This window comes from Dromiciops gliroides, chromosome 6, assembly GCF_019393635.1.
Source record: "Dromiciops gliroides isolate mDroGli1 chromosome 6, mDroGli1.pri, whole genome shotgun sequence".
NCBI classification, from domain to species: Eukaryota; Metazoa; Chordata; class Mammalia; order Microbiotheria; family Microbiotheriidae; genus Dromiciops; species Dromiciops gliroides.
The window spans coordinates 86,833,733-86,860,207 of NC_057866.1; the positions used below are offsets into that span (position 1 = coordinate 86,833,733).

General features: G+C 36.7%; 1 protein-coding gene across 1 annotated transcript in view; it reads left to right on the top strand.

Annotated features, from left to right (window-relative positions):
* The window catches only part of STK32B (serine/threonine kinase 32B), a 373,335-nt gene that overhangs the window by 296,904 nt on the left and 49,956 nt on the right, over positions 1–26,475 (top strand). Inside the window, exon 6 of the mRNA XM_043971280.1 lies at positions 12,932–13,021. Coding sequence (XP_043827215.1) covers positions 12,932–13,021 — 90 coding nt within the window. The remainder of the gene's footprint in view (positions 1–12,931; positions 13,022–26,475) is intronic.

The following is a 26,475-nucleotide window of genomic DNA, read 5'->3' on the forward strand; positions in this document are numbered from 1 at the left end:
ACATTCATGTCTCCTGACTCTAGGCCTATTGCTATTTCTATTATTTCATACTTTCATAGCAGGCATTCAATAAATGTTTGTAGAATCGAATCTGGGGGGAAGGTAGGTGGTGTAGTGGATAAAGCACCAGCCTTGGATTCAGGAGGACCTGAGTTCAAATCTGACACTTGACACTTACTAGCTATGTGACCCTGGGCAAGTCACTTAACCCTCATTGCCCAGCAAAAAACAAAACAAAACAAAAATAAAACCAAACAAAAAGAATAGAATCTGAATTGAAATCAGTTAATAATATCTTACATTTATATAGAGAAATGTGCCAAAGATTTGTTTTTCCTGGTTATTCTTTATCTCCTAGCTCTCCACTGCTCTCACTCCATCTTTACAAAGAAGACAAAAGTGGGGGCAGCTAGGTGGCGCAGTGGATAGAGCACCGGCCCTGGAGTCAGGAGTACCTGAGTTCAAATCCAGCCTCAGACACTTAACACTTACTAGCTGTGTGACTTTGGGCAAGTCACTTAACCCTGATTGCCTCACTTAAAACAAAACAAAACAAAAACAAAACAAAAAAATCCCAAAGAAGACAAAAGTGGTAAATGGGAAGTAAGATTATCAACAGTACTGGTTTCTAATGGAAGGAGGTCTTATTCTATTGTGCTGCCCCTTTGCCCAGATCCACATCACTGGGGTTTACCTTTTCTTTTAGTCAGTCAATAAACATTTATTAAGTGCCTACTATGTACCAGGCCCTGTGTTGAGTACTTTAGGGTCCAGCATCCAAAGTTGGAAATTTGCCACAATTGCCTCTCCAGTCTTCCCCCCCCTTAAGCCCAATTCTCCCCACCCCCACCTGTTTTCCTGTTGTGATTGATACATTTCTACACCAAATTTTGTCCATGTATGCGTGTCCATGTATGTGTTTTCACCCTTCCTTAGTCTGTTTTAAGTAAGAGTGAAGTTCATCTCTTGTGCCTGTTCTCTTCAACCTTCCTTCCATGTGTATATACACTTCTCTTGAAATCCAATTATGAAAAATATTCTATTCCATTTCATTTCCCCCCTTTCTGCACTACTGTATCCCTTTTACATCCCTTTCTTTCTTTCTGCTCTTAAAACCATTCAGAACAATACATTTATGGCCATTTATTGTTTTTCATATTTATTATTATTGTATTATTTATTATCTTATTTATTATTTACTCCCTCAATGCCCTTTGAAAACATTATGGTTCTTTTACTCAGGGGGAGTAACATACACTCTCAATTGGGTATAGACATCTATCTTACCCTGCACGAAAATTAGGAGGGGAAGGAGATAAGAGAAGGGGAGGGGAACAATACAAGGGTGAACAGACTGGAGGAGGGGATAGTCAGAAGCAAAATATTTTTGAGGAGAGACAGGGAGAAAGGAGAGAAAGTAGGATAAATGGGGGAAGAAATAGGATGGAGGGAAATACAGTTAGCAATAGTACTGTGAAAAAATTTTGAAATGTTTCTCTAATAAAGGCCTCATTTCTCAAATGTATAGAGAATTGATTCAAATTTATAAAAATAAAAGCCATTCCCCAATTGATACATTATCAAAAGATATGAAGTTTTCAGATGAAGTAATCAAAGCTATCTATAGCAATATTATAATATTTAAAATGCATTACTGTTTGGAGCGATGCAAATCAAAACAATTCTGGGGTGCTACATCTTACCTATTAGATTGGCTAATAGGACAGAAGAGGAAAATGACAAATATAAGAGGGGATGTGGGAAAAATAAGACATTAATTCACTATTGGTAGAGTTGTAAACTTATTCAACCATTGTATAGAACAATTTAGAACTATGCCCAAAGGGCTATAAAACCATGGATATACTTTGACCTAGCAATACTAGTACTAGTTTTGTATCCAAAATGAGATGAAAAAGAAAAAGGAAAAGGACTGATATGTACAAAATATTTATAGCAGCTTTTTTTCTGGTGGCAAAGAATTGGAAATTGAGAGGATGCCCTTCAACTGGGAAATGCTTGAACAAATAGTGGTATGGGATTATTCTGGAATACTATTGTACTATCAAAAATGATGAGCAGGATTCTCTCAGGGAAATCTAGAAAGACTTACATGACCTGTTGTAAAATGAAATATGGTGTGTAAAAAGTAACAACAATATGGTAAGACAATCATCTGTGAATCACTTAGCAATTCTCAGAAATACAATGATCTAAGAAAACTGAAGAACTTATGATGAAAAATGCTACCCATCCCCAGAGAAAGAACTTATGATGTCTGAATATAGAGTGAAGCATCCTTTTTTAACTTTATTTCTCTTAACTTTTTTGTGTGTTTTCTTTGACAAGATGAGTAATATGAAAACATTTTGCATGACTATACATCTATAATCTGTATCAAATTGTTTGCCTTTTCAAAGGGGTGGGGAGGGAGGAAGGGGGAGAATTTGGAACTCAAACGTTTTTAAAATGCATGTTAAAATGTTTACATGTAATTGGAGGAAAATAAAATACTAAATTAAAAAAAGAAAGAACAATTAAGGTTCTGAAAGGATACTTGGTTCTTCTCTTCCTATTAAAATGTTAGTGTTTCACCATCATACAGTTTCTCCTTAACTGATCAGTCAAATTTAAATTTCTAGGTTTCCCTTCACCATGATTGAATTTCAAAGTTTCTGCTCAGCTCAGGTGTGTTCAAAAGGAATGCTGGGAAGTTTTCTATTCTATTACATTTTCTTTTCTTTTTCCTCTTTGGGGTTAGTTATGCTCAGTATTTTAGCGTGTTACTTTCCCTTTTAAGCCTATAACATTTGCCTTTCAAAATATTATATCCCAGATCTTATGTCATTCTGACTATGGTTGCTTGATTCTTGACTTCTTTCTGACATTTTGAAATATTGTTTTCTCTGACGTGGTAGCTCTGGATTTGGGAAATGATAGTTCTGGGAGTTTTCATTTTGACTCTTCATTTTGAGGTAGCGGTATAATTCAGGAGGTTACTAGTGAGTTGTTTTTTCTATTTTGCTTTGCCCACTGGTTCTAATTGAACTGGGTAATTTTCATATATTATTTCACAAAATTAGTACCTAGGTTATTTTTTAAATCATGATTTTCAGGGCATCTAGTCATTCTTAAATCTGGTCTCCATATTAAAGCTAGTCTCCTTGACCTTTTTCTGATAACAGGTGCCTTACATTTTCTCCTATTTTTAAATTCTTTAAAAAATTTTGCACTAATATTTCTTGTCTTATGGACTCATTGATTTTTTCATATGGTCTAGTCTAATTTTCAAGAAGTCTTTTACTTAGGCAAGGTTTTCCATTGTGTATTCTCAGCTATTTGTTCTCCTTGTAATTCTTTCCTCTAGAGATTTTATTTCATTTTATTTCTCTGTATTTCTTTCAGCTATACATATAGTCCTTTGAGTCTCTGATTTCAGTTGTGAAGTTACTTTTCTCCATCTAGGCTGGACTTTTCAGTATTTCTGGATTTATGAGAAGTCTTTAAAATGGCCAATGTCTTCTATTTACTCATATCTGCAGATTCAATTCTGGAACTGAGACTTTGTTCCAGGCTAAGACTCCTTTACTTGACGTGCTTTTGGGTGAGGTAGTTCCTGTGCTGACCTTTACTTCCCAGGATTTGTCTATGCTAAGTGCTATGTTAGAGGCCTACCTTGGGGATTTCTCAAGGAAGTCCTTTGGTTTTCTGCCTCTGCCTCTGCCTATAGAACTATTTACTCTACAGGTTTCTCTGGTCAGTGCTTCTGTCTTATTGGCTTTTCTGGCTAACCCTTTTTCCTATTGCCCAGAAGTTTCTAGCTAACTGTTTTTGTGTGGGTCTAATTTCGATGAAGGTATTTACTGTAGCTCAACATTGGATTTATTGATCATTATTCTGTCTGGTGGAATTTTTAGATTTTTTTCTAGGAGTAGTCATGTGAGAGGTAGGCTACATGCCTCTGTTTAGAGAATCATTTTAGTTAGAAATCACCAAATTTTAATATATCAGATTTATTAGGTCTGGACAAGCCAGGGCAGAGGGTGCTATTTGAAACTCAGAAAAAGAGAGGCACTGTGGAAGAATTAAAACACACACACACACACACACACACACACACACACACACACACACCACAACACTGGACTAAATCTGAAGATACCAGAGTTATAATCTCAGGTCTAACTCAATACTTGTTTAATCTCAGTCAAATCATGTAACCTCTTGTCCCCTCTAAAATAGGGATAGTAGTGTTTGAATTACCTACTTCATAGGTATAATATTTTTTAAAGTGCTTTCCTGTGCCCTATAATGTTGTGGGAATGTGATGTGTAATTTTTAAATCCCCATGTACTTTTAAGATTATTAAACTTTGAAGGTAGATACCTTTTTTTTTGATCTGGTCCAGTTATTTTCCCCAATTTTATCTTTTAAATATCTTTAAGGCCTCTTCACACAATACCTCAGGTACTGAGATGGTCAAGTTCAAATGAGGTGGTTTCATGATAATTTCTGGTGAATATGTTTCACTAGTGACAGATTGGCAGAGCTGTTTCATTTCACATTTGCTTATTATCCTGACTTCAGCTGTAAATATTCTTGGAAGACAGGTTCAACTGAAGCCCACAAAAATTTGTGTGTTTCCTCACTTCGGTGAAGTCTGGATAGAGGAGAAGTTTAGCTCAACCTTCAGAGACTGAAGTCTTGAAATGAAAATAAAAGAAAAAAGGGGAAATCTGAATCTCCCTAAATCATTGGTTATTAACAATCATTTCTCTCATGATGAACAATTCTGGTCACAAAAGTCCTTTGCTCAAAAGACTTTGATGCCTTCCATTGTCTATGGAATAAAGATACAAATTTTTCAGCCTGGTATTCAAATCCCTCCACATTCTGCCTCCAAGTTACCTTTCAAGCTTATTTTATACTACTTCCCCTCAACTACCAAACTGCGACTGGTTAAACTAAATGTGTGTGTGGTCACCTGTCTCCAGTGTGGGGAAAGCTAACTAGGACAACAGTTTAAAAGTTTAGATATTAAACATTTATTAAAATATATTAGAGGTTAACAAAGAGAGAACAAGTGTCTCTGAAAGGATAGGAAAACCTAACTACCCTCCAGGAGCAATCAGAGCTCCACCTCCCACAGGTTCCAATGACCAACTGACAAAATGAACAGCCATCCACAATGCTTCAAGCTGATTCATTGAGAGTGGTCTCATGTTTATGTGAGGTAACTTCGGGACACTGAACCTTAGAAATGTCAGCCCATACTCTCTCACTACCTACTATTTTTTTTTCTTTTCTTTTCTTTTCTTTTCTTTTTCTTTTTTTTTTTTTTGTGTGTGTGGGGCAATGGGGGTTAAGTGACTTGCCCAGGGTCACACAGCTAGTAAGTGTCAAATGTCTGAGACCACATTTGAACTCAGGTACTCCTGAATCCAGGGCCGGTGCTTTATCCACTGTGCCACATAGCCACCCCTACTATTTTTTTTTAATCATAAAAGCATTTTATTATTTTCCAGTTACATGTAAAGATAGTTTGCAACATTTGTTTTCTTAAGATTTATAGTTCCAAATTTTTCTCCCTCCCTCCCTTCCCTCCCCCCTCCCGAATAAAGAAAGCAACCTGATATTGGTTATATATGTACAATCACATTAAACATATTTCTGCATTAGTCATGTTGTAAAAGAAGAATCAGAATAAAAGGGAAAAAACTCAAAAAAGAAAAACAAAAAACAGAAACAGTATGGTTCAATCTGCATTCAGAATCTACAGTTATTTTTTTCTGGATGTGGAGAACATTTTCCATGAATTCTTTGGAATTGTCTTGGATCATTGTATTGCTGAGAAGAGCTAAGTCTATTACAGTTGATCATCACACAATGTTGCTGTTACTGTGTACAATGATCTCCTGGTTCTGCTCACTTCACTCAGCATCAGTCCCCTTAAATCTTTCCAGTTTTTTTTCTGAAATCTTTTTGTTCATCATTTCTTACAGCACAATAATTTTCCATTACATTCATATATCACACCTTGTTCAGCCATTGGGCATTCCCTCAATTTCCAAATCTTTGCTACCACAAAGTGAGACACTATAGTTATTTTTTTACATGTGTGTCCTTTTCCCTTTTCTCTTTGGGATACAGACGTAGTAGAGGTATTACTGTGTCAAAGGGTATTCTCAGTCCCATAGCTCTTTGGGCATAGTTCCAAATTGCTCTTCAGAATGGTTGGATCACTTTGCAACTCTACCAACAACACATTAGTGTTCCAATTTTTCCACAGCTTCTCCAGCATGTTATTTCCCTCTTTTGTCATATTAGCCAATCTAATAGGTATGAGGTGGTACCTTAGAGTTATTTAATTTGCATTTCTCTAATCAATAGTGATGTAGAGCATTTTTTTTCATATGTAAATAGCTTTGATTTCTTCACCTGAAAACTGCCTGTCATATCCTTTGACCATTTCTCAATTGGAGAATGACTTAAATTCTTATAAATTTGATTTAGTTCCCTATATATTTTTTAAATGAGGCATTTATCAGAAACACTTGCGATAAAAAATGTTCCCCAGCTTTCTGCTTTCCTTCTAATTTTGGCTGCATTGTTTCCATTTGTACAAAAACTTTTCAGTTTAATGTAATCAAAAAAATCAATTTTGCCTTTCATAATATTTTCTAGCTCTTGTTTGGTCATAAATTCTTCTCTCCATAGATCTTAGAAGTAAACTATTCCTTCCTCTCCCAATTTATTTATGGTATCACCCTTTATGTATAAATCATGTACTCATTTTGACCTTATTTTAGTATATGGTGTAAGATATTGGTCTATGCCTAGTTTCTGCCATACAGTCTTCCAGTTTTCCCAACAGTTGTTGTCAAATATTGAGTTCCTATCCCAGAAGCTTGAGTCTTTGGGTTTATCAAATAGTATATTGCTAAAGTCATTTACTATGGTGTCTCCTGTGCCTAAACTATTCCATTGATCCACCATTCTATTTCTTAGCCAGTACCAAATAGTTTTGATGACTGCTGCTTTATAGTAAAGCTTCAGATTTGGTACAGCTAGCCTACTTTTCTGTGCATTTTTTTCATTAGTTCCCTTGATATTCTTGACCTTTTGTTCTTCCAGATGAATTGTTCTACCTACTATTTACTATCTAAAACTCATCCTAGGTTGGTGTGTTTGCTTACTGTCATTTTCTCAATTTTTCAAGACCCAGATGAGGTGACGCCATTTCTATGAAGCTTTCGATAGTACCATTCTATTCCATCCACTGAGCTTGTAATTTTATTATCATTCCTAATGTCCCCTACTAGAATCTATGTCCCTCCATGTCTGAATCAATTTCTTAACCACCTTTTTCACTCACAGAGTGTTTGTGGTAATCACTCCCATTTTTGCAAGACTTTTTTCATAATGGCTAACCTGGTGAAGTCATAGTAATTAAGAGTTTGCTGATAACATGCTGATAAACTTAGAAAATCTGAGAGATTCTGCAAAGGAATAATTAAGACAATGGTGTTGTTAAGTTCAATAGCATATCTAGTTAGCAATAATAGAATTCAAGAGGAAATAATCGAAAAGGAAGTCCTCCTTAAAAAAAAAAAACCTATGAAAATGCATGAAAGGTCTGAAAGTCAATCAATGCACACTGAACTTCCAGTGACATCATTCCAAATCAATCTTGTTGCCTTTTCTTTGTTTTTTTTTGTGGGTCAATGAGGGTTAAGTGACTTGTCCAGGGTCATATACCTAGTAAGTGTCATGTCTGAGGCTGGATTTGAACTCAGGTACTCCTGAATCCAGGGCCAGTGCTTTATCCACTGTGCCACCTAGCTGCCCCCCCAAATCGATCTTTAATGACATAAAGAATAACTTAAATAACTGGAAAACTATTCATTGCTAATGTCTGGATCATGCTGTTGCTGTTGTTGTTAATAATAATAATGATAATAATATTTTAAAAGTTAATAACAACAATACTAATTGCTACATGAGGAAGTCAGAATCATAAATCCATTATTGGAATGGACTTCGTTGACCATCTAGCTCCAATATGTCAAACTGAAATAGAAACAGGCTATAGAAGGGTAGATAAAGATCCTTGTGGGCCACATATTGACTTAGGAAACCACTTATTAATGTTAGCTATGTTGTATTGTATTTTTATTTATTTTGTTAAATATTTCTCAAATATATTTCAATCTAGTTTCAGGGCATTCAAGAATATTGTGGGTACCTCTGATTTAGCCTATACCCCTCATTTTACATTTGAGGAATCTGAAGTCAAGAAATGGAAAGAAAAATGCCCAAGGTTAAGTAGCAGATGTGAAATTTAAACCGAGATCCTTGACTCCAGAACCAATACTCTCTATATCATTCCACATTTGCTAAGGGCCATTGGAGCTCTAATTCCATGTTCCTAATTATTGAATTGAATTTGAGCTTATAGAGAAAATATGACCCACTCTCAGGTCATATTTGTGTGTTTTAGTGAAAGTTTCAACTTCAGCTCCTTAGGAAACTCCTCAGCTATGATTTTCTTCTGCCCACACTCTTATAACATCACTTAAGGGGAAGAAATGGGAAGTTCAGCACTCATCAATTAAGTCAGCAAGTGAAAACCTGAAGTGAAAGTCTTCCTGACTCACGGGGTATCCCTTGCACTAAACACTTCCTTTTTCATGTACCGAGCAAGGAGGCTTCACACTGTGTCCTCTACATCTTTCCAATTGGGTGAGAAGGAAAGACTGAAGAATGGAATTGTTCCTTCAAATCCAAGTGCCCAGCTCTAGAGCCTGAAGCCATTCCACCCCCTCCTTTCTGGCTGTGAATTAGGAGGCTAATTAGACTCCAGGTAATCCCCATCCTGATCAGTGGCATGCCGGCTTAATTGGGACAGATGCCAAACAACTGATACTAGATTCTCTGCAAAACCATTTCAGGGACACTGACAATGGATTTCTCAGAAGCAAGTTTGTTACTAGTCATGGTCAATAGTGCTCTAGGTTTTGTCTGCAAGCTTGCCACCCTTCTTTGGGTGATGAATTGTTCTTTTCTAGATGGCATTTCACTGACTACAGCCCCCTGTTGACCTCATATATATGTCTTCCTCCCTGGTCTGTGCCTTGCTTAATGAAGTCTACTTACCAATCATTTAAAAAATATTTTATTCTGCAGATGCTATGTACTAATAATAACTCATGTTTGTAAAGTGCTTTACATTTCACAAAGTTCTTTCCTCATCATATTTTTACAAGCTAGGCAGTGTAGGGATTATGGATGCATTTTGCAAATGGAGAAATTAAGACCCAGAGGAATGAAATGATGTAGAGGCAGCTGGGTGGTGCAGTAAATAAGAGCACTGAGTATGGAGTCAGGAAGACCTGCATTCAGATTTGGCCTCAGACACTAACTAGTTGTGTGACCCTGTGCAAGTCACTTAACCTTCTTCCTCAATTGTAAAATGAAGACACTGATTACACCTACCTTCCAGTGCCGTTCTGAGAATCAAATGAGTTAACATTTGAAAGTGTTTAACACAGCACCTGGCACATGACAGGGACTTCATGAAGGCATATTCTCTTCCCCTTCTCCCTTAAACTAGAGGAGGGCTTCTTAAACTTTTTGCAAGTGTAATCGCAACCATTTTTTGCCCAAGAAATTTTAGCAAGCCTGGGTATATAAGTATACAAATCAAACATTTACTGCCAAACTCTTCATGACCCCCCCACATTCAGTTACATGACCCCATATGGGATCACAACCCACAGTTTAAGAAGCTTTGAACTAGAGTATTGTGACTGTCTTCATCTCTGTGTGTGTGTGTGTGTGTGTGTGTGTGTGTGTGTGTGTGTGTGTGTGTGAGAGAGAGAGAGAGAGAGAGAGAGAGAGAGAGAGAGAGAGAGAGAGAGAGAGAGAGAGAGAGAGAGAGAGATGGACTCTTCTGGCCATTTGTTGCAGCCTATGCACCCCTTCTCTGAATAAACTTTTTTTAATTATTTTTTTTTTTGCAGGGCAATAACCTTTGTTAATGCACAACATAAAATACATTGGATTGAAAAAGAACCTAATTATTTTGAAATACATCTTATTAATTTTTTTACCCAAAAACAAGTTCATGAAACCTAAATTAAATCCTTTAAAGTTTAAGAACATGGATGGTTTTTACATTACAACATGAGTTAGGATTATTAGTAGCAGTAGTAATGGGGCTAGTAGTAGTAATAGAAGCAGCAGCTGTAACAACTATGGTCATAAGGGCTTTTGCATTGTCATAACTAGGAAGTCAGGATAGTGTAGCTCTGACAGAAGGGAAGGTAACAGCTGCTGGCAATAGGCATGGCACCAGTCTCTCTCCTATTCTGAAGTTGCCTATTGAAGAAAAGACAAGTGAGCCCACACCTCTGCACATATCCTTCCTAAACTGGTTCATAGGCTATGGTTATAGAGCTGATTTTAGGAAAGGGGGTGAAGCCTAGAGAGCCAGGAGAGAGCTCTGTTTGGTGGAGCAGGGTCACTCTGGGGAATCTGATTATTTGGGTGGCATTTTTCATATGTCTGTCTTTGTGTTCTCCTGTGTAATGTGTACAAGTCTTGGGCTGCCCAGCTGCCTGTGGTCTTAGGCACAGAGGACATCAAAGACAATGATGCTTCTGTGGAACAAGGTCAGAGACAGCTGTGTCATTGATAGCATCTGAGAATTCTTTTCTTTGTCTGGAATGCCTATGTCAGATGTATCAGGACCTTTCCATTCTGCAGTTGTGAGTCCCTTGATTTTTCTTCCTGTTGAAAAAGCCTCATGTTTATGTAAGAAAGATCCCCTACTTTAACTTGCCAACAGAATTGACTTAATCAATGAGATACATGACTTGATCCTTTGATCATAATCATTTCTCTTCTGTGTAATCAAATTTGGTTTGTCTGGAATGTGGAACTGATTTCAGTTGGGGGCTTTCTGAGTTCACTCAGAAAGTGCCTCAACCATTGGAAAGTGGCAATTACCTCTTGGTATTGTGAGGGGGGAAAAGCCTGACAAGCTGCCTGCATCATGGAGTATAATTCCCATTGTCTCTACACTTCATCTTGTTTAAGTTCAGAAGCCATCATTTTTTCATTTTGTATTTCAAAATGAAGATTCCTAGAAAAAGCAATCAAAGGCTTAAAGGTGATTCTAGGCACAGAGACATTATTTTTCTTAGTCAATGAAACCAGCACTTGTATAACAATCAAAGAAAGGACTTGACTATGTTCATTTCTCTATGATAAAATTTGCTTTTTTAAATATACTTTGGCTGTCTGGATCGTTTTCCAGTATTGTACTGTTTTACTGAATATTACTTTCCTCATCTGTATAATGGAGCTAATAGTACTTCTTCCTCTCTGATATTATTAGCATCAAATGGGATATGTGATAAAAATTTGGATGAAACAAATTACATACTACATCTTATTATGTGTTAGGTGGGACAGCTGGGTGGTACAATGGATAGTGCCAGGCCTAGAGTCAGGAAGACTCATCTTTATAAGTTCAAATACAGCCTCAGAGACTTTCTAGTTGTGTGACCCTGGGTAAGTCAGTTATCCTTGTTTGGAGTCCCATATAGTCATACATGACTAAAACAACTGAACAACAACAAAACCGATTATATATTTTATGTATAGAAAAAAGTAGCAGGGCACTGTCTACAGTCAGCTGGCCTCAGAATCAGGAAGACCTTGCTTCAAGTCTTACCTCTTATACCTGTTGGTTTTGTGGTCCTGGCCAAGTCCCTGCTCATATGAGAACAACTGCTAACCTATATTGGTAGAAGGAATTTCCTCATTAGTTATTTTCTCCATCAATGGGGTCATATATCTGATACTCTCTGAAAAAAAATGAGTGGAGTTAAAGCATAATTAGATCTTTTGAGCCCTAATCCTGTGCAATAACCTGTTCAAATATTAGCATTCCCATTTAACAAATAGAAAATGAGGCTGAAAGTTTTTAAATGATGCCTAATGTCATAAAGTCAGTGAGGGTCAGAGCTGACCTTGGAACCTAGGTTCAAATACCCTTTCCAGTTTACCACACTGCCTTAAAGCAAGAATAGCATAGATATTGATAACCCAATGTGGTTTGCAAGAATATTCCTTGGAACAACTCAGTGAGGTTGAGAGTATAGTTACACTGCCTTTACAAATGAGGGAATCAAAGCTTTGGAAGATAAGTCACTTTCCCAGGCTAAAGAGCTAATAAGTGATAGCTAAGAATCAAAACCCAGTCTTGATTCCAAGTCCAGTGTTTTTTGTTTGTTTCCTTGTTAGTTTTTCCACTATAGCAATTATACCTTGAAAGGCAACTTGATCTCCCAAGATCTGTCCTTGGCGCATGCTGTATGTGTGTGTGACACACACATATATATGTATATAGGAATATCCACACATATATATCCACACATACATACGTGTGGATATGCTTAAATAAATTTTAGATTAGATTAAATTAATAATAAATATAACTACATTATTATAATTACATATTATAATGTGAACCAATGATTTCACTAATGACAAATGGCTTCCTTACAAAATTCGCAAATAAAATGAAACCAAGAGGGATAACTAACCCATTAGATGACAGATCCAGGAACCAAGAAGATTTTTAACAGACTATAATGATGGGGTGAATTTAATAATACGAAATTTAGTAAAAAGAAATATAAAATACAACATGAGTTTAAAGAGGATGGCATTGAGCCAATCTGATGGACACTCTCCAAACTAAGGTTTTATAGCCAATGTAATGTTTCCCTGCCCTCCCAGTGGGTGGAGGGAGCAGGTTTTATTATACTCATCAGAAAGGTTTCTTTTCTGTGTGTCAGCCAAACAATGATCAGATCCAGATGTGACATTGTTAACATCCATTTGTGTTTCTGTATTTTAGGGCATGTCCACATAACTGACTTTAACATCGCCACTGTAATAAAAGGAGCAGAAAAGGCTTCCTCTATGGCTGGAACAAAGCCCTACATGGGTAAGTTTTATGATGGATTAGAAAAAAACTTTAGTATATAGTAGGCACTTAATAAATGTTTATTGACTGACTGGATGAGAAAGGTCTTTACCTGGGTTTTAGAACACAGAATGTTAGATTTGAAAAGAAGCATAAAACAGAGATTAGAGTGAGCACGTACGCTAGCATATACAATTGGAAGAGACCTTGTCTGGTTGTTTCAATTGTGTCTGACTTTCTGTGACCTCATTTGGGGTTTTCTTGGCAAAGGGACTGGAGTGGTTTGCCATGTCCTACATCACCTCATTTTACTGATAAGGAAACTGAGGCAAACAGGGTTAAGTGACTTGTGTAGAGTCACACAGCTAATATGTGTCTGAAGTCAGATTTGAACTCATTGAGTCTTCCCAACTCCATGCCTAGCACTCTATCCACTGCCCCACCTAGATTTCCATTGGAAGAAAGCTTAGAGGTGATCAGTTTTTAGCTTCTCATTTTTAACAAGGGTAGGGACTGGTTCAGGACTGGATCTTTGATTTAATTGGTATTGAGAACTCTTGGAAGTGATAGCTCCTTCCAATGCAGTCTTAGTTACTAGAGCACTGGGAGATTGTTCAAGATCACACACCCAGTATTTGTCAGAAGAAACATCTGAATCCAATTTTTCCTTGCTATTTGGAATTTGTCCAGTTGTCCAACAAACATTGCACTATATTTAATGGACTATACTAGGCTCTACCTTGAAAACAACCTTAAGAGCCAGATTATAATACACTCACACACAACTGCGTTATTTTTAAAACACTAGATATATATTAAGAGAGTGACCAACTTTAAAAGCATTCAAAATCACTCTGTTAAACAACCAAATGTCAAAGATGTTTGGAGAACAGGATTTGTAGAGAATCAAGACATTTTTCACTTTGTATATTAAATAGTACAAAATAGGACAAAAATAGTAGATCACATTTTGTTTTGTTTTGTTTTGTGGGGCAATGAGGGTTAAGTGACTTGCCCAAGGTCACACAACTAGTGTCAACTATCTGAGGTCAGATTTGAACTCAGGTCCTCCTGAATCCAGGGCCAGTGCTTTATCCACTGTGCCACGCAGCTACCACTAGATCAAATTTTAATAACATTTTTCTCAAAAAAGTGCTATCAAATAGTGGAAATATTATCATCCCCATTTTACAAATGAGGAAACTGAGACTCTGAAAAAGGAAAGACTTGCCCATGGTCACTTGGCTAGTAAGTGCTAGAGTTGGAACTTGAAGCCAGATTATTTGACTCCATGACCTGTTGTTTTTTTCTTCACTATCCCAAGCTTTATCATAGTTTAAAATCACTGTAATAAAATTATTATTATTATTATTATTATTATTTTAAATCAGGACTCAGGGCATGAAAATGGATTCCCAACCTTTTAACAATGAACCCCCCCCCGAACTCCAACTAATTAAGAGAAGTTGGGCATATATAATTATAATTTAATCTTAAAGTTTATCTTAAAAATTAAATTTTAAATACAAACTTTATCTTAAATTTTCTGTTTGAATATTGATAGTAGATTAAACATGCCCATATTATTACTTCTCCTCCTTTATAAATTAAATAGACCTTAAAATGCAGAATATAGAATTTTGAGGCTGGAAGAGACCTTAATAGGCATCTTTCCTCCAAGGTAAAAAAAAAAAACAACAACAACTCCCTATAAGCTATCAAATAATCTCTTCTTTTATGTAATCAATATATTCCTTTGTTAATATGAAATTGTGAAGAACAGATCTTGTTTCTCTTTCCAATAAATCTTTGGGTACAACTTGCATTCAGGGCAGTATGGCATAGTAGCTGGAGAACCACGCTTGATGTGAAGAAGATCTAGGGTCAAGTACTATGCAGGACATATTAAGTGTCGCCATGAACACATCACTCAATTTCTCTGCGCTCTAGGCAACTGGAGACTCTAACTAGAACTGTAACACTGTACATTATGGGAAGACCAGAAAAAGACTATGAGACTATAAATGATGGGAATTGCCAGTCTACATTAGTGGAGAGAGAATTTGTACACTGGGAATTTCTTTAGAAAATCACAGGTCCAGACCAAAAGTTAATTTCTTTTTTCCCCCATATCTCTTCTCTCTTCTTCACTCCCTCCTTCCATCTTCTCTTCCTCTTCCTTTCTGTATGTATCTATTATCAACTGAATTGTGGAATACACTTAATTTTGAACTACACATTTCAATATAATTAATCTTTAGAAGCATTAAATTCCTAGTATTTGCAGAATGGAAGGTTAGATTTAGAACAGATTATGTCACAAAGTTTAAGTAAAATAATATTAACTATATATAGCATCATAACTATCAATAGTCCCTAGAAAGGGGACTATTGTAACTTCCATGCAGTAATTTTAAAACATATACATATATATTTTTTTAGAATATTTGAGAAAACAGCAGTATTTTAAAATAAGATGCACTTTCATTATTCTGACATATACTTTGTAATTGGAATGACAGTTAAAATATTCTGTCAAGTAAATTCTGACCAGATTATCTTTCATGAACAGATAAGAATACTTTATAGTGTTGTTGTTTACTCATTTTGGTTGTGTCCAACTCTTTGTGACCCCATTTGGGTGTTTGGGGCAAACTTTTTTTTTTTAGGGCAATGAGGGTTAAGTGACTTGCCCAGGGTCACACAACTAGTAAGTGCCAAGTGTCTGAGGCCACATTTGAACTCAGGTCCTTATGAATCCAGGGCTGGTTCTTTATCCACCGCACCACTTAGCTGCCCCCATCTTGGTAAACTTACTGGAATGGTCTGCCATTTCCTTCTCCATCTCATTTTACAGATGAGGAAACTGAGGCAAACAGAGTTAAGTGACTTGCCCAGGGTCACATAGCTAGGAAGTGTCTGAGGTTTGATTTGAACCCAGGAACATAACTAGACTATCCACTGTGCCACTCAGCTTCTAGCATAATCTTTATTAGTTTCCATAAAAATATAGCAAAACTTATTCTGAGATCTTCAGAGTAATCTGTAGTTTATTTAGCTAAAACTTATCTCTAAAATCTTCAAACTTTTAATGGAGCTAAAGATAAAGCTTGTAGCCTCCAGGATTTTTTTTCAAACAAACAAAAAAACCAGACCCACCAAATTCTTGGATTTTAGAGACAGAAGGACCTTGAAGGTAATCTAGTTCAAGGCCTACCTACAACATGAATCTCCTCCATAACAGTTCTGCAAAGTGGTCATCCAGGATCTGAACAAGTCCAATGATGGAAAAGTCACTCTCTCCCAAAGCAACCCATTTTATCACTGGGCAGCTCTCTTAGGAAGTTTTTCAACTTGAGCCAACTTTTGACTCCCTGACTTCCATCCATCTGTCCTGGTTTTGCCTTCTGGCACTTTAGAGAACAACATGGCAGCCCTCCAAAAATTTGAAAATTATTATAGTGTCTCCCTCAAGCCTTCTCTTCTCCCATCTAAACATCCCCAATTCCTTCTCGTGAGCTTCATATGACATGGTTCTTTAGTTCTTTCACTTTTCTGGTTTATCTAAAAAAAAAAAACCAAGTTGGATCTACAAAACCATACCCAATTCATTGATGCATTTGATCATCCAAGAGGCCTCCTTTGAGATGATGAATTTCTCAGAAGAGTTCCAATCCCCAGTCATAATTCACCACTTCAAAGACTCTTGCCAGGTTTATGGAAATCAGAGATAAGCAAGAAACATGCCCCATTGCTCTGAACCTTTGGAGTAATTTACATTATATTGGTTCTCGGTTCTGTCAGTTTGAATTCTGTTATCACAAGCTAATGTATTAATTTGGAATCAAAGAAAACTGCTGCATTGGCCTGATAACTCCTTCCTTGCTAGAAAACTAAAGATTCTGCATAGCCATGGAAAACCTATTTTGTTTTGGTTTGTAATGATGGCTTAGCTGTTTACCATTAGGGATACTTACTGTACTGCAAGAGAAACTAGACCAATAGTTTGATCACCTTAATGAGGTTCAATACAAATGCAGAAATATAATGATGCAGACATATGAGAAAAATTCATGCTAAATACTAGATTAAATAAATTGGTAATAAAGACTAGTGGAACCTCTGGAAGTAGATTATATGTTAAAAAAAAAAAGAAGCTACAAGTCAATTTCAAAAACCAATCTAACACCAGATACTTAGATACTTTATTTGTCAAAACTGATTAATCTGAATATGAATAGTTTCTAAGCAAATGTAGTCATTTATATCGTGGTTCAAGGTTAGATTTCATTTTGCTATTATTTTTGAGAATGCTGCCAAACTTTTCTGGTCAAGAAATAGGCTGATCAAAATTCTGGAGGTGGAGTGAAACCAGGAAGCTGCCTGAGCTCTCCCAAATTTCCCTCAGAAACAACATTAAATGAAACCTCTCAACAGCTTCTGGACCTGTAAAACCTGCAAAAACACTGGAGTGAAACAATCTTCCTACTGAAGATAACCTAGAAGATCTTCAGGAAAGGTCTCTTTCATCTGGGTAAAAGGAGAGCACAGCTCAGCAGAGGAGATTTCGGGGGAAGCAGGCAAAAGGCTCTTAGTCACAGTACAGATCAACAGCTGAGGACCCGTGATCCTAGTATAGCAAGCCAGTGGCACAGCAGGACAGTTCTGAGGCTCTCAACCCCAATACAGAAGGGAATATGCAAACTGGGGCATCAGCTACCCAACAGGCCCAACTAAGCTGGATCACTTCAGTGCAGTGAAAAGCTGCAAGCGGCTGAATCCTGAAAGCAGAAAGCTGTTGATTCAGACCCCAGGCCCCAGCAAAAAAAAAAAAAAAAAAAAGGCCCAGAGAGTGCACAGTGTACCCCAGGAGCATAACTCAAACTTAAAAGGCACAAAAGAGGCTAAAATAAGAATAAAAATATGAATAAGAAACAAAAAAGAACCCTCATCATTGACAGTTACTGTGGTGAGAAGGAGGATCAAAACATAAACTCAGAGGAAGAAAACAATAACAAAACTCCCACATATGAAGCATTAAACGGGAAGAAGAATTGGTCTCAAGACCAAAAAGCCCTCCTGGAAGAGATCAGAAAGATTTTATAAACCCAACAAGAGAGGTAGAAGAAAATTTTGGGAAAGAATTGAGAGTCATGCAAGAGAAAATCAATAGATTCAACAAAGAAAATAATGCCTTAAAAATACAATTGGAAAATTGGAAAAGGAAAATAATTCCCTAAGAATCAGAATTGAGCAGATGGAAGCTAATGTCTCAATGAAACAACAGGAAGAGGTAAAGCAGAACCAAAAGATATAAAAGTAGAGGAAAATGTAAAATACCTATTCAAAAAAACAGCAGACCTGGAAAATAGATCTAGGACGGATAATATAAGAATAATTAGACTACCTGAGGACTAGGATACAAAAAAGAGCCTAGACAGCATATTTCACGACATTTTTAAAGAGAACTTACAACCAGAGGAAAATATAGTCGTTGAAAGAATCCACAGATCACCTCCTGAAAGAGACCCAAAAATAAAATGTCAAGGAATATCATAGCTAAATTCTAGAACTATCAAGTGAAGTTGAAAATACAGCAAACAGCCAGAAAGAAACAATTTAAATACCAAAGAGCAACAATAAGAATTACATAGGACATGGCAGCTTCAACATTAAAGGATCAGAGGACTTGGAATATGATATTCTGGAAGGCAAATGAACTGGGATTACAATGAAGAATGTGCTACCAAGCAAAATTAATCATAATCTTTCAGGTGAAAAGATGTCATTCAATGAAATTGGAGACTTTATCAATAAATTTGACAATCTAAATAAAATGGTTGTATATTTACAAAAATATAAACTGCCCAGATTAACAGAAGAGGAAATAAAATCCTTAAATAAACCCCTTTTAGAAAAAAGAATTGAACAAGCCATCAATGAACTCCCTAAGAAAAAAAATCTCAGGGGCAGCTAGGTGGCACAGTGGCTAAAGCACTGGTCCTGGATTCAGAAGGAACTGAGTTCAAATTTGGCCTCAGACACTTGACACTTACTAGCTGTGTGACGTGAGCAGGTCATTTAACCCTCATTGCTCTGCTGGGGTGCGGAGGGAGGGGGGAGGGAATCTCCAGGGCCATATGGGTTTACAAGTGAATTCTACCAAACATTTAAAGAAGAATTAATTCCAATACTATACAAACTATTTGTAAAAATAGGTGAAGGGGGTATCCTACCAAATTATTTCTATGAGACAAAAATGGTGCTGCTACCTAAACCAGGAAGAACAGAAACAGAGAAATAAAATTATACACCAATCCCTCTAATGAATATTGATGCAAAAATTCTAAATAGAATGTTAGCAATTTATCAGCAGAATAATACATTGTGACCAGGTGGGATTTATTCTAGGATTTTAGGTCTGGTACAATATTAGGAAAACTATCAACATAATCAACCACATCAATAACAAAAACTACCCCAAATCATATGATTATCTAAATAGATACAGAAAAAGCTTTTGACAAAATACAGTACCCATTCCTATTAAAAACACTAAAGAGCATAGGAATAAAGGGAGCTTTTCTTAAGATGATAAACAGTATCTATCTTAAGTCATCAGCAAGCATTGTATGTAATGGGGATAAGTTAGAGGCATTCCCAATAAGATCAGGGGTGAAACAGGGATGCCTATTATCTCCTCTATTTTTCAAAATTGTACTAGAAATGTTAACCTTAGCAATAAAAGAAGAAAAAGAAATTGAAAGAATTAGAATTGGCAAGGAATGACAAAACTATCACTCTTTGCAGATGATTTGATAATATACTTAGAAAATTCTAAAGAATCAACCAAAAAACTAATTGAAAAAATTAATGACTTTAGCAAAGTTGCAGTATACAAAATAAACCCACAAAAATGATCAGCATTTCTATATATGACCAAGAAAGTCCCACAGCAAGAGATAGAAAGAGAAATCCTATTTAAAATAACTGTAGACAATGTAAAATACTTGGGAGTCTACCAGCCAAGAGAAACACAGGAACTACATGAACACAATTACAAAACACTTTTCACACAAATAAAATCAGATCTCAATAAATGGAAAAATATAAATTGCTCATGGGTAGGCTGTGCTAATATGATAAAAATTCCACCAAAATTACTTACATATTCAGTGCCATACAAATCAAACCACCAAAAAATTATTTCATGGAGCTAGAAAAAACAATAACAAATTCATATGAAAGAACAAAAAGTGGAGCAGCTAGGTGGCAGAGTGGATAAAGCACTGGCCCTCGATTCAGGAGGACCTGAATTCAAATCTGGCCTCAGACACTTGACACTTACTAGCTGTGTGACCCTGGTCAAGTCACATAACTCTCATTGCCTTGCAAAAAGAAAGAAACAAAAAAGAACAAAAGGTAAAAAATATCAAGAGCATTAATGAAAAAATGCAAAGGAAGGTGGCCTAGCTGTATCAGATCTAAAACTATATTATAAAACCACAATAATCAAAAGTATTTGGTACTCACTATGAAATAGAAAGGATGATCGGTAGAAAAGGTTAGGTACACAAAACACAGCAGTAAATGAATATAGCAATCTCCTGTTTGATAAACCCAAAGACTCTAGCCTCAAGTATAAGAACTCTATGGGAAAACTGCTGGGAAAATTGGAAAATAGTATGGCAGAAATTAGGCACAGACCAACATCTTACACCATACATCAAAGTAAAGTAAAAATGGGTACAAAGTCTATACATAAAGGGTGATACCATAGGCAAATTAGAAAAGGAAGGACTAATTATGGAGAGGGGAAGAATTTATGACCAAAGATGAGATAGAGAATGTTATGAAATACAGAGTGGATAATTTTGACTATATTAAACTAAAAAGGGTTTGCACAAACAAAACAAATGCAAACAAGATTAGAAGGAAAGCAGAAATCTGGGAAACAATTTTTAGACAGTGTTTCTTTGAAATTGTTTTGAATCATTGCATTGCTAAAAAGAGCCAAGTCTATCACCATTGTTCATCACACAATGTTGCTGTTACTGTGTAAAATTTTCTCCTGGTCCTGCTCCTCTCATTCAGCATCAATTCATGTAAGTCCTTCTAGGTTTCTCCAAACTTCTCCTGCTCATCATTACCTTTCACATTGATTTTTTAAAAACTCTTCCTCCCTCCCTCCTTGACCCTCCCTATTAAATCAAGCAATTCAATATAAGTCATACATGTGCAGTTATGCAAAACATCTTTTCATTAATCATGTTGTGAAAGGAAATAGACAAAATAACTTTAGAAAGGGGAGCTAAGAAATAAAATTATACTTCAATCTGTATTCATATACCATCAGTTCTTCCTCTGTTGATGGCATTTTTCATACATCCTTCTGATATCATCTCACTCGTCATTTCTTTCACAACTACTGTTGCTAACTATATTACCCTCCATCTTATTTCCTCCCCTTGATATCTGCTCTATTTTCTATCTTCTTTCACACTATCCCTACTAGAAAGTGTTTTGCTTTTTACTGCCCCCTCCACCAATCTGCCCTTCCTTTGCCCCCCACCCCAGCCCTATCTCCTTCCCCTCCCACTTTCCCTCAGGGCACAATATATTACTATACCCACTTGAATATGTATATTATTCCCTCTTTGAGAAAATTCTGATGATAGTAAGATTCACTCACTCCCCCACTCCTTCCCCATCTTCCCCTGCACTCCATAAAGTTTTCTTATTATTTTTATGTCAGCTACTTTTCCCTAGTCCACATCTCCCTTTCCCTTTCTTCCAGTGCATTTCTCTTACCCCTTAACTTTATTTTAAAGATGTCATCATGGGTCAACTAGGTGACACAGTGGACAAAGCACCAACCCTGGACCCAGGAGGCCCCGAGCCCATATCTGGCCCCAGACATAAGCCATCCCACCCTGCCTGCCCCACAAAAACAAGGATAAACAAAAAATAAATGCTTTACAGATATTATCCCTTCATGTTCAATTTGCACCTTTGTATAAATATATCCCTTTCAGCTGCCCTAATACTGAGAAATTTCTTATGAGTTAGAAGTATTATCCTTCCATGTAGGAATATAAACAGTTTAATCTTTTAATATACCTCATGATTTCTTTTTCTTATTTACCTTTTTATGCTTCTCTATGGTCTTGTATTTTAAAGTCAAATTTGCTATTTAGTTCAGGTCCTTTCATCACAAATGCCTGAAAATCCTCCTTTTCCTTGAAGTCCCATTTTTTCCCCTGAAAGATTATACACAGTTTTGCTGGGTAGGTGATTTTTGGCTGTAGTCCCAGTTCCTTTGCCCTCTGGAACATCATATTCCATGCCCTCCAGTCCTTTAATGTAGATGCTGCTAGATCTTGTGTTATCTTCTCTGTAGCTCCATAGTACTTGAATTCCTTTTTTTTAGCTGCTTGTATTATTTTCTCCTTGATTTGGGATCTCTGGAATTTGGCTATAATATTCCTGGAGGTTTTCCTTTTGGGATCTCTTTCAGGACGTGATTGGTGGATTCTTTCAATATCTATTTTACCTTCTGCTTCTAGAATATCAGGACAATTTTCCCTGACAATATCTTAGGAGATGACATCTAAACTCTTATTTTGATCATGGATTTCAGGTAGTCCAATGATTTTCAAATTATCTCTCCTGAACCTATTTTCTAGGTCAGCTGTTTTTCCAAGGAGATATTTCATGTTGCCCTATGTTTTTTTTATTCATTTGTATTTGCTTTACTGTGTCTTGGTTTCTCATAAAGTCACTAGCTTCCATTTGTTCAATCCTAATTCTTAGGCAATTATTTTATTCAGAGCTTTTTTTTCGTCCTTTTCCATTTGGCTTTTTAAGTTGTTGACTTTTTTTTTCAGGGCAATGAGGGCTAAATGACTTGCCCAGGGTCACACAGCTAGTAAGTGTCAAGTGTCTGAGATCAGCTTTGAACTCAGGTCCTCCTGAATCCAGGGCTGATGCTTTATCCACTGCACCACCTAGCTGCCCCCCAAGCTATTGACTTTTTTCTTATGACTCTCTTGCATCTCTCTCATTTCTCTTTCCATTCTTTCCTCCACCTCTTTAAATCTTCCTTCTGTCTCTCCTACCTTCTCTTCAAAGTCTTTTTTCAGTGTTTACAGAATCTGAAACCAATTTATATTGTAAGCATTGGATTTTGGGCATATTCTCATCTGTCTTTCTCCCAAGGAAGCTTTCTGTTCTCCACTGCTTTCTCTTATTCCTCATCTCAACTTGGAAGTAGATGTCTGATTGAAATCTGATTCTCTGTGGTCAAAACCTTGGCATGCCTATGCCCTTCCCCCACTGGACCACCACCACTTGATTTGGCCCACTGGTTAAGAAGCAGGGTGCTTTGTCCCAACTCCACCAGAGATCACAGCCACTTCACCCCAGCCAACCGCCAAACCCCCTCACTGGTCTGTAAGCAGAGCCTCAGAAGTCACCACTGGCACCAAAGACTCAAAGACCCTGGAGGTGCAGTCTGTCTGGACTGGGTATGCACCATGTGCTGAACTCCTCTCTTAGTCTGCACAGTAGGTGATCCCACTTGCTGTCTTTGGCTGGAAAAGTCTCCCTTTGTTCATATGTGGGTTAGGCTGCTCCAGGAATTGTCTTATGGCATTATTTTGGAGGGAGTGGACAGGTTTATCAGGGGATTGGGGGAGTCACAGCCTGTCCTCTGCCATCTTGGCTCTACCTCCACAGACAGTGTTACTGATAAAGGCCTCATATCTAAAATATATAGAGAAATGAATCAATTAGATAAAAAATGTAAGTCATAGCCAATAAAAGAAATAGTCAAAGGATGAACAGTTTTTAGATTATGAAATTAAAACTATATATAGTCATATAAAAATGATCTCAATCACTACTGATTAGAGAAATACAAATTAAAACTTCTCTGAGATACCACCTCACACTCATTCCATTGAATAATATGACAAAAACAAGGAAAATGATAAATGTTGCAGAAGATGTGGGAAAATTGAAACACTAATTCACTGTTGGTGGAACTGTCAATTGATCCAACCATTCTGGAGAATGATTTGGAACCATGCCCAAAAGGCTTTAAAACTATGCATACTCTTTGACCCAGGATTACCACTATTAGGTCTTTATGCCAAAGAGAACATAAAAAAGGGAAAAGGATACCCATGTACAAAAATATTTGTAGCTGCTCTTTTTGTGATAGCAAAGAACTGGAAATTCAGGGGATTCCCATCAATTGGGGCTAAACAAGTTGTGGTATATGAATGTAATGGAATAATATTGTGTTGTAAGAATTGATAAGCAAATGTATTTCCAAAAAACCTTGAAAGACTTACATGAATTGATGCTGAGTGAAATGAGCAGAACCAAGAGAACGTTATACACAGTATCAAAAACATTATGTGATGATCAACTGTGACAGACTTAACTCTTCTCAGCAATACAATGATCCAAAACAATGCCAAAAGACTTACAGTACAAAATGCTCTCCACATTGAGAAAAAGACTTAGGGTGGTGGAGCAACTAGGTGGCACAGTGGATAAAGCACCAGCTCTGGATTTAGGATGATCTGAGTTTAAATCCGGCCTCAGACATTGACACTTACTAGCTGTGTGAACCTGAGCAAGTCACTTAACCTTCAATGACATGCAAAAAAATAAGGAACCATGGAGTTTGAATGCAGGCTGAAGCATAATATTTTCACTTTTGTTGTTGCTTTTTTGTTATTGTCCTTATTTATTCTTTATTGCATTTTTTCCTTTGGTTCTGATTAATATGGAAATATGTTTAACATGATAGTAATGTATACCCTATAGCAAGTTGCTTGCTGGCCTTGCTGGGGGGTGGGGAAGGAAGGTACAAGAAAAATTTGAAACTCAAAAAAAATCTTTACATGTAATTGAGAAAAAATTAAAATTTAATTAAATTTTTTAAAAAAGAAATGGGCTGACCTTATATTGTTATCTCCATACCAGCTCTGACATAATATTAGAAGTATACATTTATAGAACAATTTTCATCTCAAATGATTAAAAAATATATTATGCTCCCAGGACAATTAACCTTCTTTAGACCAAGAATCATGAATTGTGCTGAGGGAGAAAATGCGATGTAGTACAAATGTCCATGGAACTGGAGTCAAAAGATGGCAGCAGTGCACAACAATATGATCCAAATCTTTCTATAAATAATCTTTACCCTCCACCTTTTATTTTTAAATAGATTAGTTACTCCTAGCAACAGTATCATTTTTTTCTCCCAGGGAACCACATTGGCATGGCTAGGAGAACTAGTTAACTAAATTATTTGTTCAGTTTCTTCAATAAATGTTGGAATTTCTTAGTTGTGTTATGGCTGGGTGGCACCAGAGGGTAGAGTGCTGGGCCTGGAGTCAGAAAGATGAGTTCAGATTTGACCTCTGACATTTACCATCTGTGATCCTGGGCAAGTCACTTTATTTCTTTCTGTCTCGGTTTTCTCAACTGAAAATGGGGATGGTAATAATAGCATCTATTTCTGAGGGTGGTTGTGAAAATCAATGAGATAATATTTGTAAAGTTTTTCAGCACATGGATGTGTTAAACTACTGCTATTCAGTTGTGTCCAACGTTTTGTGACCCCATTTGGGTCTGTCTGTCTTTCTTCCTTCCTTCCTTCCTTCCTTCCTTCCTTCCTTCCTTCCTTCCTTCCTTCCTTCCTTCCTTCCTTCCTTCCTTCATTTCTTTCTTTTTTTGGTGGGGCAATGAGGGTTAAATGATTTGCTCAAGGTTAAACAGCTAGTAAGTGTCAAGTGTCTGAGGCCGGATTTGAACTCAAGTCCTTTTGAATCCAGGGCTGGTGCTTTATTCACTGCTCCACCTAACTGCCACATTTTGGGTTTTCTTGGCATAGATACTAGAGTGCTTTGCTATTTTCTTCTCCACCTCATTTTACAGATGAGGAAATGGAGGCAAACAGAATTAAGTGACTTACCCAGGGTCACACAGCTAGTAAGTGTTTAAAGCCATATTTGAACTCATGAAGATGGATATTCCTGATTCTAAGCTCAGTGCTCTATCCATCTAGCTGCCCCTGGGTATGTTAAAAATACTTAAATACTTGCTTCCTTTCTTCTTTATAGAGATCGCTACATTTTATTCAATATCATTCAATGAACAGTCATTAAAGATTTCCAACACAGGGAAATATCCTAAGGTATAATAGGATCTGCTTTACACCTATGTAGGATGACTTAAGAAACACCAAAAAGTCCCCTATTGTATCTACAAAATTCCTTCCTTCCTGTAAATTACCCATACCTTTAATATCTTTGGGAAATAATGAATTAGGGGAAAACAACCAACATATATCTCTTTCCTGAGAACCTACTGGACTAAGGTGATAGAACATTGGACAGAGGCGATGACTTTTTTTAGCTACAGCACTCCTTGACAACAATCTATTAAGATGAAAA